The sequence below is a fragment of the Xyrauchen texanus genome, chromosome 25, assembly GCF_025860055.1.
Source record: "Xyrauchen texanus isolate HMW12.3.18 chromosome 25, RBS_HiC_50CHRs, whole genome shotgun sequence".
NCBI lineage: Eukaryota > Metazoa > Chordata > Actinopteri > Cypriniformes > Catostomidae > Xyrauchen > Xyrauchen texanus.
The window spans coordinates 17,063,688-17,077,143 of NC_068300.1; the positions used below are offsets into that span (position 1 = coordinate 17,063,688).

The 13,456-nt window shown below is 38.0% G+C and overlaps 1 protein-coding gene across 5 annotated transcripts in view; it reads left to right on the top strand.

The window, feature by feature from the left end:
* Nucleotides 1-11,816, top strand: part of LOC127618388 (ubiquitin conjugation factor E4 B-like) — a 36,154-nt gene extending 24,338 nt beyond the window's left edge. For all 5 annotated transcript variants that reach the window (XM_052090795.1, XM_052090797.1, XM_052090796.1 and 2 more), the window contains 13 exons: nucleotides 52-250; nucleotides 1,059-1,197; nucleotides 1,766-1,865; nucleotides 2,067-2,194; nucleotides 2,277-2,375; nucleotides 2,730-2,965; nucleotides 3,059-3,185; nucleotides 3,326-3,470; nucleotides 4,413-4,547; nucleotides 6,781-6,972; nucleotides 7,137-7,311; nucleotides 10,469-10,615; nucleotides 10,742-11,816. In XM_052090795.1, the coding sequence (XP_051946755.1) occupies nucleotides 52-250; nucleotides 1,059-1,197; nucleotides 1,766-1,865; nucleotides 2,067-2,194; nucleotides 2,277-2,375; nucleotides 2,730-2,965; nucleotides 3,059-3,185; nucleotides 3,326-3,470; nucleotides 4,413-4,547; nucleotides 6,781-6,972; nucleotides 7,137-7,311; nucleotides 10,469-10,615; nucleotides 10,742-10,809 (1,890 nt within the window). In that variant the 3' untranslated portion in view covers nucleotides 10,810-11,816. The remainder of the gene's footprint in view (nucleotides 1-51; nucleotides 251-1,058; nucleotides 1,198-1,765; nucleotides 1,866-2,066; nucleotides 2,195-2,276; nucleotides 2,376-2,729; nucleotides 2,966-3,058; nucleotides 3,186-3,325; nucleotides 3,471-4,412; nucleotides 4,548-6,780; nucleotides 6,973-7,136; nucleotides 7,312-10,468; nucleotides 10,616-10,741) is intronic.
* Nucleotides 11,817-13,456: the final 1,640 nt, after the last annotated feature.

Sequence of the window (13,456 nt, forward strand, 5' to 3'; positions counted from 1 at the left end):
AAACCTAATGATAATTGTTTTTGTTTTTCCTTCTCTCTCTTCTGGCTACAGACTGATGATAAGCTGGTGTCCACAGACGGCTTCATGATGAACTTCCTGTGGGTGCTGCAGCAGCTGAGTATGAAGATCAAGCTGGAAACAGTGGATCCGCTCTACGTCTTCCACCCAAAGTGTCGACTGAGCGTCACTCCAGAAGAAACCCGGCTCAAAGCAACAATGGAGGAGCTGAAGAGCTGGTTCACAGAGCTACGTGAGTGTGGGCTTTGTTCTGGAATAAATGTATAGCATAATAAATAGATGTAGCATAGTGTTTAAATGTGAAGTTTATTTTCAATGTCAAAATGTGTGTGTGTGTATATATATATATATATATATATATATATATATATACACATACACACACATACATATACATATATATATATATATATACATACACACACACACATATACATATATATATATATATATATATATATATCTCTATATACACATACATATATCTTTTTTTAAAACAAGTTACTCAAGCACTCCCCCATCTATCATTGGTTGGACAAACAGATAGTTCCGCCCCAAACTCATGACATTGGTTGAGCCAATGATGCTGCGTTTGGCTGGTCAAGATGCTCAAACAAACAGGAATGTTTTGTAGTGACAGTGTTAAAACATTTTGGAAAAAATCAACCTTGGAATGGCTTACTGATAGTTATTTCTGCATATCAAGCTAGGATAGAACAAAGATTTCAACATCAAAAAAATTACACCATTTATTGTTCAAGATCTGGGCTGCTAAGAGGAAGGTTGCAGATTCTATGAATCAGCATATGCTCCTCTGAGAGACATTTTAGCCCTGGTTTCTCCATTAACTTGCTTGCATAAGTGCACTGTAATTCACTTTTCCTCAGTTTGTTTAAAACAGACAATCATCCAAGTATACTTTACCTTTACCAAAAAAAGCTCAATCTAACATTCTTCTCCTTTCTCTACAGATGAAGGCCCATCCAAGTTTTCCTTTACCAAAAAAAGCTCAATCTAACATTCTTCTCCTTTCTCTACAGATGAAGGCCCATCCAAGTTTTCTGAGCCCAAGTTTCCAACAGAGTGCTTCTTCCTGACGCTTCACGCACATCACCTGTCCATCCTCCCATGCTGTCGACGCTACATACGCAGACTGAGAGCGATCCGAGATCTGAACAGGTGGGTAACAGCTATCCAGTTTCAAACAACTTGTTCCCATTATTGATAACATTGAAAATGGTAATGTAAGTGTAGATTGCTTATACTGTCTGGAGCAATCAACCTACAAATAGCTTATTTAAAGTTAAACTGTGTAATTTCTGCAACACTAGCGCCACCAAATGGAATTGCAAAAATAATGTTTTCTAAACCGCTTTCCGGATATGCCCCGGTCTGCTTCTGATTAATCAAACAGATAGTACCGCTCCCAGTGCACACCATTGGTTGAGTGGATGCTTATTGTGTTATACAAGGTGTTTCTAGGTTGCGGCCTTTGTTTGGCTTAATGCCTGAAATATAAGCTTATATGTTAGATAGCAGATAACGCTAAATCAGTGGCAAGGATTGAAGTCTTACACATTAAAATGGAAAGCAATAGACTAGACTGCTCACATTGTTTACTGGCTTGGATGATCTGCATCTAGATTGGCCAAAAATATTCTCTCTGTGGAGCTTGCTTTTTTTTTTTTTTTTTTTTAAGGTGTTAGAAAAGGTCAATTGTCAATGTGAATGTGTGTGTTTTTTACAGAACTGTTGAAGAGCTGAAGAACAGTGAGAACCAGTGGAAAGACTCCCCATTAGCTAGTCGTCATCGGGAAATGCTGAAGAGATGTAAAACCCAGCTGAAGGTGAGTGCTATCATCTGCCTGTCTTTATCAAACTATCACAACCCCACTTTAAACAAACTGTTTTGTTGACAAATGCTGTCAACTATGTGTTCTAAAAAAATGCTATACAGTAAATAGGAAATGCTTTTGCCCTTAATATTAGAAAATTAATAATCGTTGGTGGTAAATGCTTGAATATATTGTATGCTTTTGTGTTGACAGAAACTGGTGCGCTCTAAAGCCTGCGCAGATGCAGGACTGCTGGACGAGAACCTACTGCGGAGATGTCTGCAGTTCTTCAGTATGGTTATCCAGCTCATCTTGCGTATGGTGGAGCCGGCTTTCCCACAGTCAGTCCTCTTCACTTCTCCTCAGATACTCTAGTTTTAGTCAAGATAATGTCCTATTCTGATTATCTGTGTCACCTTACAGTGTAACCCTGCCCCTGAACCCAGAGATCCCCAAAAGCTTTGCAGCACTGCCTGAGTTTTACATTGAAGATGTGGCCGAGTTCCTACTTTTTATTGTGCAGTAAGTTTACGAGTTCAGAATGAAGCAATTCTTGCCTACGCACAAAGAATCCTAGCAGAGTTAAGCCAAACCTTGTCTGTCACAGAACAGATCATTGACTAAGAAACACAATAAAAGTCATAACTCTGTTATTAGTTACTACATTTTACTTTTGCAGAGCAGAATTAAGGATTACTGAGCAGGTGTATAATATTTTACTGTATACACTAATGTATATTTGTGACGTACTGAATATTGCAAGTTATTTATTTGTAAATATACAGTATTTTATAAAAAAAAAAAAAAATTGTCATTCATCATTGTCTGATATTTTACTAATTTTTCACTTTTTTTCTTTTTTCTTTCTTTGCTTAGGTACTCTCCACAGGTTCTCTTTGAGCCATGCACTGGGGACATTGTGACCTTCCTGGTGGTCTTCATTTGCAGTCAGAACTACATAAAGAACCCATACCTGATCGCTAAGCTGGTCGAGGTGCTGTTTGTCACAAACCCCGCTGTACAGCCACGCACTCACCGTTTCTTTGAGATGATGGAGAACCACCCACTGGCTATCAATCAGCTTGTGCCCACCCTCATGAAGTTCTACACAGGTGACATTATAATGGCTTAAAGAAACTGGAATAAAAAACTTAATTGTGCATTTTATTTTATTTTAATGCTAATTGCTTTAACTTCTTTCCTAGATGTGGAGCACACTGGAGCTACAAGTGAATTCTATGACAAGTTCACCATTCGCTACCACATCAGCACCATATTCAAAAGCCTGTGGCAAAATGTTAGCCACCAAGGCACCTTCCTGGAGGAGTTCAAGTGAGTTCAGTACTAGTTTAGTCTTTAGTCTTCTAGTTGCATTTTGAAATTGTTAAATTGACGTTTGTACAGCTGTTACTTGGTAAATGTCTTCGGTAAATCGAATTAATTCAAACTTTCTTCTTTCTGTTGTTCTGCAGCTCTGGAAAACAGTTTGTGCGCTACATAAACATGCTGATTAACGATACAACTTTTCTGCTGGACGAGAGTTTGGAGTCTTTGAAACGCATCCATGAGATCCAGGAGGAGATGAAGAATAAAGAGCAGTGGGATCAGCTGCCCAGGGTCAGCGGATATCACAGCTTGACCAATAATTCACCAACCCTAAATGCATAATCTGTAATGGAAGAACCAACTTGTGGCAGGGCAGAGGGCGGGGCCGGGTCGTGATTAAACACACACATGACGGACATGTCCGTAAACTATCTCTCTCTCTCCCGCACAATCCTCCGCAATCTGCCTTTATCCCTCTCGGAGGCTTGATTAGCTTGATATGGGACCGGGTGTGTAGAATCACGACCCGGCCCTGCCCTCCGCCCTGCCAAACTCTATCTTGTCACCAAAACATTAGCTTCAAAGCAAAAAGAAAGCAAGTTATTTCTTAATGGAATAGGAGTCAGTATTAAAGTGGGTGTCCTAGAAGGTTTTATCATTATAGATTTTATTTGAGGCTGTGTCTTAATGGGATAATTCATCCAAAAATTAAAATGATCTCATCATTCACTCACCCTCATGCCATCCCAGATGTATGACTTTCTTCTGCAGAACAGAATTTTTGGAAGAATATCTCTGCTCTTGGTCCTTACAATGCAAGTGAATTGTGACCAGAACTTTGAAGCTTCAAAGATCACACAAAGGCTACATAAAGGTAATCCATAAGGCTCCAGTGGTTAAATCCATATCTTCGGAAGAGATATGAAAAGTGTGTGTGAGAAACAGATTGGATTAAACCACTGGAGTCTTATGGATTACTTTTATGTGGCCTTTGTGTGATTTTTGGATCTTTAAATGTCTGGTCACCATTCACTTGCATTGTAAAGACTTACAGAGCTGAGATGTTCTTAAAATCTTTTATGTGTTCTGCAGAAGAAAGTCATACACATCTGAGATGCATGAGTAAATTTACTATCCATTTTAAAGGCTATTTTTTTTTACCACTTGTCTTTTTTTCACTTGAACTGTGCTTTAGATCAGTTCTGATTTGATATGAAACATTCTGATCCTCAGGACCAGCAACAGAGCCGTCAGTCCCAGCTGACTCAGGATGAGAGAGTGTCACGCTCCTACCTGGCTTTAGCTGCGGAGACAGTGGACATGTTCCATATTCTCACCAAACAGGTCCAAAAGCCCTTCCTCAGGCCTGTAAGCATAGAAATTTATCTCACTCCTAACCACCCTACACAAACAAACACACCCTTGCTTTATTGTGACATCCTGAGAGCTGTGGCTTAAAGGGTTAGTTCACCCAAAAATTAAAACTATCCCATCATTTATTCACCCTCAACCCATCCTAGGTGTATATGACTTTCAGCCAAACACAATCGGAGTTATATAAAAAAATATCCTGGCTCTTCATATCTTTATAATCATAATGAATGGTACCTTAGATTTTGAAGCACAAAAAAGCGAATCCATCCATCAAAAAAGTAATCCATAAGGCTCCGGGGTTTAATAAAGGCCTTCTGAAGCAAAGTGATGTGTTTTTGTAAGAAAAGTATCCATATTTATAACTTAATATAAACTATAATCACTGGCTTCCATTCCAACTGCCGTCCATGCATTCAATGGCTTCCTTTATCCTCTGCGCTTCCGTGTTCGTCACTTCTCACCGGAGCTTACACTACACCTACGTCATACGCCGGAACTGGACTCTCTCGTGAACACATGGACAGCCGTTACCGGAAGCCATTGTTTATAGTTTCAGAAGACCTTTATTAACCACCTGGAGCCGTATGGATTACTTTTTTGATGTATGGATGCTCTTTTTTTGGGCTTCAAAATTTACCATTCATTCCGATTATTAAGCTTGGATGAGCCAGGATATTTTTTTTATTTAACTCCGATTGTGTTTGGCTGAAAAAGTCATATCCAGCTAGGATGGCTTGAGTAAATTATGGGATAATTTTCATTTTTGGGTGAACTAACCCATTAAGTCATCTAAGCAATGTCAGGACCACAGTATATGCTAGTCTATATAATCTTTTTAAAAACAAACAAATCTATAGAGTGGCATTGAAAAGGACATTTCTTATTTTACTTAACAACTTATAAAGAGGTAAGGTACAATAAGTCTGACAAATCTTGGAGGAGGTGTGAGAACAGACAGTTCCACTGACACTAATAAGCAAACTCTGTACACTCACCGGCCATTAGGTACACCTGTACATTTACTTATTCATGAGATTATCTAATCAGCCAATCATGTGGCAGCAGTGTAATGTGTAAAATCACGCAGATACAGGTCAGGAGCTTCAATTAATGTTTACATCAACCATCAGAATGGGGCAAAATTGTGATCTCAGTGATTTATACTGTGGCAAGATTGTTGGTGCCAGATTGCTGGTTTGAGTGTTTCTGTAACTGCTGATCTCCTGGGATTTTCACGCACTACAGTCTCTAGAGTGTAAAGAAAATGGTGCGGAAAAACATCAAGCAAGTGGCAGTTCTGTGAGAGAAAACAGCTTGTTAATGACAGATGTCAGTGGAGAATGGTCAGACTGATCCAAGCTGACATGAATGTAACAGCTACCCAAATAACCACGCATTACAACAGTTCTATACAGAAAAGCATTGCTGAACATACAAGCATTGAACATAGAGGAGGATGGGCTACAGCAGCACCAACAGCAGACCCCTCCAGGTACCACTACTGTAAGCTTAGAACAGGAAACTGAGGCTCCAGTGGGCACAGGCTCACCAAAACTGGACCGTAGATGATTGGAAAAACATCGCCAGGCCTGATATATCTGGATTTCTGCTGAGGTACACAAATGATAAGCCCACTGCAGGCTTATATTTCTGATCTTGGCTGACAGAAGTGGAACCCAAGGTGGTCTTCTGCTGTTGTAGCCCATCCGCCTCAAGGTTCGACATGTTGTGCATTCTGAGATGTTATTCGGCTCACTGCAATTGTACAGAGTGATTATCTGATTTAACTGATTTACCATAGCCTTTCTGTCAGCTTGAACCATTCTGGCCATTCTCATTTGACCTCTCTCATCAACAAGGTGTTTTTGTCCACAGAACTGATGCTCACTGGTTGTTTTGTTTTTCGCACCATCCACTCTAGAGACTGTTTTGCGTGAAAATCCCAGGAGATCAGAAGTTACAGAAATACTCAAACCATCCCGCCTGGCACCAAAATCATGCCACGGTCAAAATTCCCATTCTGATGGTTGATGTGAGCATTAAATGAAGCTCCTGTCCCATATCTGCATAATTTTACATATTACACTGCTGCCACATGACTGGCTGATTAGATAATTGCATGAATAAGTAGATGTACAGGTGTACCTAATAAAGTGGCAGGTGAGTGTATATGTAGGTTCATAATTTTTTGTATAGTGGCTAACGTGTATACTGTTTTATTGAACAGGAACTGGGGCCTCGTCTGGCTGCCATGTTGAACTATAACCTTCAGCAGCTGTGTGGGCCTAAATGTCGAGACCTGAAGGTGGAAAACCCAGAAAAATATGGCTTTGAGCCAAAGAAGCTCTTGGATCAGCTCACTGATATCTACCTGCAGCTGGACTGTGCCCGATTTGCTAAAGCCATTGCAGATGACCAGGTCTGCACCTGCTCAGCAACATCTCACAATAGTAGTTAAAAGTCTTCCACTACTATTCCTACTGTGTGGTGCTGAATATAATTGCAAAAAAACACACATAATGCGTTTCCCCTCCCATCTTTCTTGATTTCACATGCTTGTCTCATTTTGTTTCTCACATTCAGCGGTCATACAGCAGGGAGCTCTTTGAGGAGGTAATTTCTAAAATGAGAAAGGCGGGCATAAAGTCCACCATTGCTATTGAGAAATTCAAACTTCTGTCTGAGAAGGTGGAGGAGATAGTTGCCCGCAATTCTCAGTCTGAGATGGATTACAGCGATGCACCAGATGAATTCAAAGGTGGGTTCGAAGCATTGAGTGTCTATTTAACCCTTAAATGCATGGGTGTTTTGCCAAACATATGTAACACAATTTTTGTTCCTGGGTAGTAATTGTTATTTCCTAAATTGCTTATGCCTCAAAAGTATAGAAAATGGCTATTATTCCCCACAAACTTTGCTTTTGTGACCAGGACAGTGATATTTTGAAATGTACCTATTTTCAGTGAGATAACGGGCGAATTTGTGTCTTTTAGTTCACATAAAGTCAGAAAAAACAATATAAGAATCCAAATTAACATGTATTTATACTACAAAAGATTTAGAAGTGAGTAGTTTTTTGAGATTAACGATTATACTGTAAATCAGTTTCACGAATCAGCCCCCAAATGTTGTCTCCCATCATGTTCTCGTTATACTGTCCTTGGTTGTGGCGTCAAAGTCCAGTATATCCTGGTGGAAGCGCTTGCCTTGCTCCTCCGAGTACGCTCCCATGTTCTCCTTGAATTTATCCAATTGAGCATCAAGGATATGAATTCTGAGGGACATCCTACAACCCATTGTGCCGTAGTTCTTCACCAGAGTCTCAACCAGCTCCACATAGTTTTTGTCCTTGTGATTGCCCAGGAAGCCCCGAACCACTGTGACAAAGCTGTTCCAAGCCACTTTCTCTTTACTAGTGAGCTTCTTGAGGAATTCATTGCACTCCAGGATCTTCTTTATCTGTGGTCCGACTAAGACTTTGACCTTTGCCTCAGACAGCTTAGGAAAGAAATCTTGAAGGTACTTGGCTGCCGACTCCTTATCTAGAGCTCTGACAAATTGTTTCATAAAGCCCAATTTGATGTGCAGTGGTGGCATCAGCACCTTCCGGGGGTACAACAGTTGCTCCCTTTTGACGTTGTTCCTCCCCACAGTGAACTGGCCTTGGTGTCCCTGCTGTCCCAAAGGCAAAGATGGCAGGGAAGCTGGGTAAAACTGCCTTGGAGACCCATCAGGAATGCCACCATTTTTAAGTCTCATATGACCTCCCAGCCATATTCATCATACTTCAAGGCATCCAGCAAGATCTTTATATGTATCCACTTAGGCAGCTGGAACTAAACTGAACTGGTGGGCTTAAGACCCCTCTATTTATTCTAATATTTATATATTTCTAGATATATAGTTCTAGAAGTTACTCCAAGATTACTCAGCTCTGGAATGTTCTGGAAAATTGGTAAATTTCAAAATATTACTGTCCTGGTCACAAAAGCAAAGTTTGTGGGAATAATAGCCATTTTCTATACTTTTGAGGCATAAGCAATTAGGAAATGACACTACCCAGGACCCAAATTAAAAAAAGACAAATGTGTTACATGGTGACTCTGGTCTTAAGTGATCTGGCACGTATGTCTTATCAATTATGGATCTACATGCCCAAATAATGTCACACATTATTAAAACATTTATGACACAGTTGGAAAATAATAGAATAGAATATGTTTTGATATATTTTGATGTTTTATTTTTCATATATCAAAGAGATGATGCAACAAATATAGAGCAGGATTCATTACTTCCACACTGAAATTTTATGAGATGCAACTGGCTGTCAAGCACATATTGTGCTACATATAACACATATGCTACACTTTCAGGAGTACACCCAAATGACAATAGCCTAATCATACTGTTCATGTTACACTTGCTGTAGATTACTTCCAAGTTGCTACTTTGTCAAATAGCGATGTCAAATATAAATCAAGTCAACCACAGAAACATCAGCGCCACCTTGAGTAAGAAATATCATGTATAAAATGTACACTCACTTAGCACTTTATTAAGAACACTATGGTCTTAATAAAGTGCATGACATCCGACCTCAAGGTTCGACATTTTGTGCATTCTGAGATGTTCTGCTCAGTACAATTGTACAGAGTGGTTATCTGAGTTACCATAGCCTTTCTGTCAGCTCGAACTAATTTTCAGCTGCTAACTTCTCTCATCAACAAGGCATTTCCATTCGCAGAACTGCCACTTATTGGATGTTTTGTCACCATTCTGAGTAAAAATCCCAGGAGATCAGCAGTTACAGAAATACTCAAACCAGCCCATCTGGCGCAACAATCATGCCACAGTCCAATTTAATGAGATCACATTTTTTGCAGTTTAGGTAAACATTAACTGAAGCTCCTGACCCTTATCTGAATGATTTTATGCATTGCACTGCTGCGACACGATTGGCTGATTAGATAACCGCATGAATAAGTAGGTGCACATGTGTACCTAATAAAGTGCTCTGAGTTTGTGTACAGGCATGTGAGATATTGATAATTCACCTTTATCACACTGACAGTCAATATGATATAGTAGTCATTTTTATTAATATAATACTCATTTGTCTTGTAATAAACAAAGAAATATTTATCCTTCCAGTGATAGTTAACTTATATAAAATAATCATAAAGATATTATTTATGTACACAAAAAATCTACAAAGTTATGTTTTTTTGGGGGATATACTGGACTTTGACACCACAACCAAGGACAGTATAATGAGAACATGATGGGAGAAATGTTGAGGAATACTAAAGTGGCGTGGGCATAACTAAAACAATGCATGAGGTACAAAGGGTGGAATGATGTCCCGGGTCACTAAATACCAGAGGTGTGCACAAACCTTTTCAGCATTGTGAAGATCAGGTCCACAACTATGAACTGGAATATAATTTAGAAGGGGAATACAGTCCACATTAAACTAGATATAATCTCACATTAGTGTTCCAGTAGTTCTACTTAATTGGACAGCATAGCACTAGAAATATGAAGGTCATAGGTTCTATTTCCAGAGAATACATATACTGATAAAATGTATACCTTGAATGTAAGTCACCTTGGATAAAAGCAAGTGCGAAATGCAAACCATCAAATGTGTTCAGTCGCAAATGTTCTTATGGATTGTTTTGAGGTGTCACCAGCCCTAAAGTTAAACTATCTCGGGCTGGTCCACCGTCTATTTTTAAACTAGCCACAAATAGATCCTGTTATGGCTACCTTAACATACTTTTCCACTGGTTTACAAAGTCAACAAACTCATGTGGTTTAATGAGCAAGCATATGTCAAGTTAGTTTACCGCTGATCATTAAGGTTATCAGTAGTTGGTAGCATTAATTAATAGTGCAGTCTTACCTGACAGACCCACTGATGGACACTCTAATGACTGACCCTGTGATACTGCCCTCTGGAAACATCATGGACCGAGCCATTATCCTGCGGCACCTCCTGAACTCTCCCACTGACCCCTTTAACAGACAGCCCCTGACTGAAAACATGTTGGAACCAGGTATCACACACTCACTGCGTAGAGCTGTTCTTCAAATATGAGCTTGTCATTTAGTGGCATTGCTGCCACCCATTTTAGTAGGTAGTCTGTATAACGTTGATATTAATGTTTTTTTCTTCCTCACAGTCCCAGAGCTAAAGGAACGTATCCAGTCTTGGAAGAGAGAGAAGCAGAGTGGCCGTTTTTCTCAGTGAGCCAAGCTTGCCCTCAGTTTAAACGTTTTCACCATGCTGGAAGTGAACTGAATTTGAACCGGGAAAAAGATCACAGTACCTAAAATTATTTGCCCCCCTTATCCTCTTTATTGAGCCACTGTCTGAAAGGCTCATGGTTCTAAATTGAAACATAATAAAGTTTAGACTTTTGAAACAATTTGATTTTGAATTTGTATATGTCTACATACATACTGATGTGCAAAAGTCTCACACCCCACAATTATAATAACAATTGGATGTGTTCAAAAATTGCATCTTTTGTTTTCATTGGCCTTGTGGAGAATTTGAATGTTTCTGATAGGAAGGGAGAACATTGATGAAAGGGATCCATTTCATGTTTGTGTGCTGTTTGGAAAGATATTGTTAATCAATACCAGTATTTCCAATTGGACAGTCAACACTACCACAAAGAATTAGCTGCAGACACAGTTTACAGTTTAGGCCCAAACCTACCTTTCACACATAATACTTTGAATAGGAAAATCACCACATAAACAAACTTGAGATTTTTTGTAGAACATACAAAATAGGTGTTGGTTTAAATGTATGGCTATATGCTGGTGGAAATGTTTTTTCTTTTTACTTGGAAAAAATAATTTGTGCACAGCCTTTAAGTCTGCTCATACACCTTGTTGAAATTATTATTCTTTTTATTATTATTATTATTATTATTAAGAGCTGAAAACCAGAAACAAATGAGAGAATTTAAAGCTGTGGTGTAGCATTATTGTCATAAACATAATGCCAGTACACCATGTTTTTTTCTGTTCAACCACATTTTTGGGTTTAAAAAGGTCTATCAGCTCTTGTTATTAATATTTACCCCGAATGTTGAACTTCTGCGTAAATTCAGAGTATTTTCAGTGACGTTTAAAAGGGTTTAACTGTACAGGAATTTGCTTCCTTTGCTACAAACATTCTTCGGACCCTGGTCTTTGAACTGTAATAAATGGCAATTCACACACAATCATAGCTGTTGCACTTCTTTTCTAACTTGCTGGTTATTGCTAAAGGGATGGGGCACCCAAAAATGACATATCTGTAATTTACTCACCCTATGTTGTTCTGAAACCATGTGAATTTATTTTTTCCTTAGAGAATACAAGGCTTAATTTTTCAGTCTCAAGTCACCATGCATTTTTATTTTATGGAAAAACAAAGCTATATAAGTGTATGGTGACTGAGGCTATCAGTCCCTAACATTTTGCCAAACATCCCTTTTCTTTGTTCCATGCAAGGAAGTCATAAATAGTTTGGAATAGAGGGCAAGTAATTTACAGATTTTTGTTTTTGTGAACTATCCCTTTAAATTCATAATCATCATCATTATTATATCTTGTAGTATTTACAGTCAAATCAAATGAGTGTTAACTGTAATTAAATACAAGTTGTTCTATAAATGATACAAGTACTGCCTGGCCACATGAACTTAAAACAATGTTCATTCATACGCATTTCAGAGGTACTAAACATAATTTGTAAAGTGTTTTGATACATCTGTGGCTTTAGGTGTTTTAAACTGAAGCCCTGTTCCCTGTTATCTTATATTCTTATTCATTTCAGTCAATGAATCACCTACATGTAATGATTTGCAGTGTTGGAGAGTAACGAAATACAAGTAACAGGAATATGTATTTAAAATACAAAATATTAGTAACTGTATTAAACCGTTACAATTTAAATCACTGGTATTTAGAATACGGTTACATTCAAAAAGTATTTTGATTACTGAAGAGATTACTTTGCATTTTATTTTCATTTATTTCATTTAATATTTAGTCCTTTCAGATTGAAAACATTTATACATATAAATGATGTGATCCAAAGTGCATTTGAACAGCGGTGAAACACTTTCTTATGATGTTTTACATTCATACGAGCAGACAGAGAAGTTTGAATTAAGTTTGGAGCAGAAGAAACAGAAATAAACCTTGTGTAAATTGTCAGTTTATGCTAAGCTAAAATGCTATTTCTAGCCATTTTACATGCACATGTTACCAGGCACGATCGTATTTATTTATCAAGAAAATTCATGTTGGATCATAATTTCTTTTTTCTAGTAAGATCTTTGATATTAGGGCAAATATCACATTCTTGATAATAATTTTCGTATTATATTCCTGTAAAAATATCTGAAAATCCTTAAAATAATATCAATTTGATTCATCTTGTTTTAGAAACAACACTGCATAAGATATTTAGGTTTTTCAGAGAATGTATTTTTAACATGTATTTTGTCTTACTGTACTGGCAGAGTTATTTAGTTTTTATAGTCAAAACATGTGAAAAAAATCTACCAGTGCTGAAGAAGTAATCCAAAGTATTTAGAATACGTTACTGACCTTGAGTAATCTAATGAAATATTACAAATTACATTTTACAGCATGTATTCTGTAATCTGTAGTGGAATACATTTCAAAAGTAACCCTCAACCCTGATTTGTATTTTTGAGAATGTCTTGGAAAAAAGTTTCATGAGATTGTCCGAACACTATATTGTTATAAGAACACTATGTAATTGTTTTGTGAGCTCACTGGCACCAGCTAGTTAATTATATGCAAACAATTTAGGATTCAGAATTAATCTTTAAATTACAATCATTCTTAAGATAGGAAGAGTTTAAAGG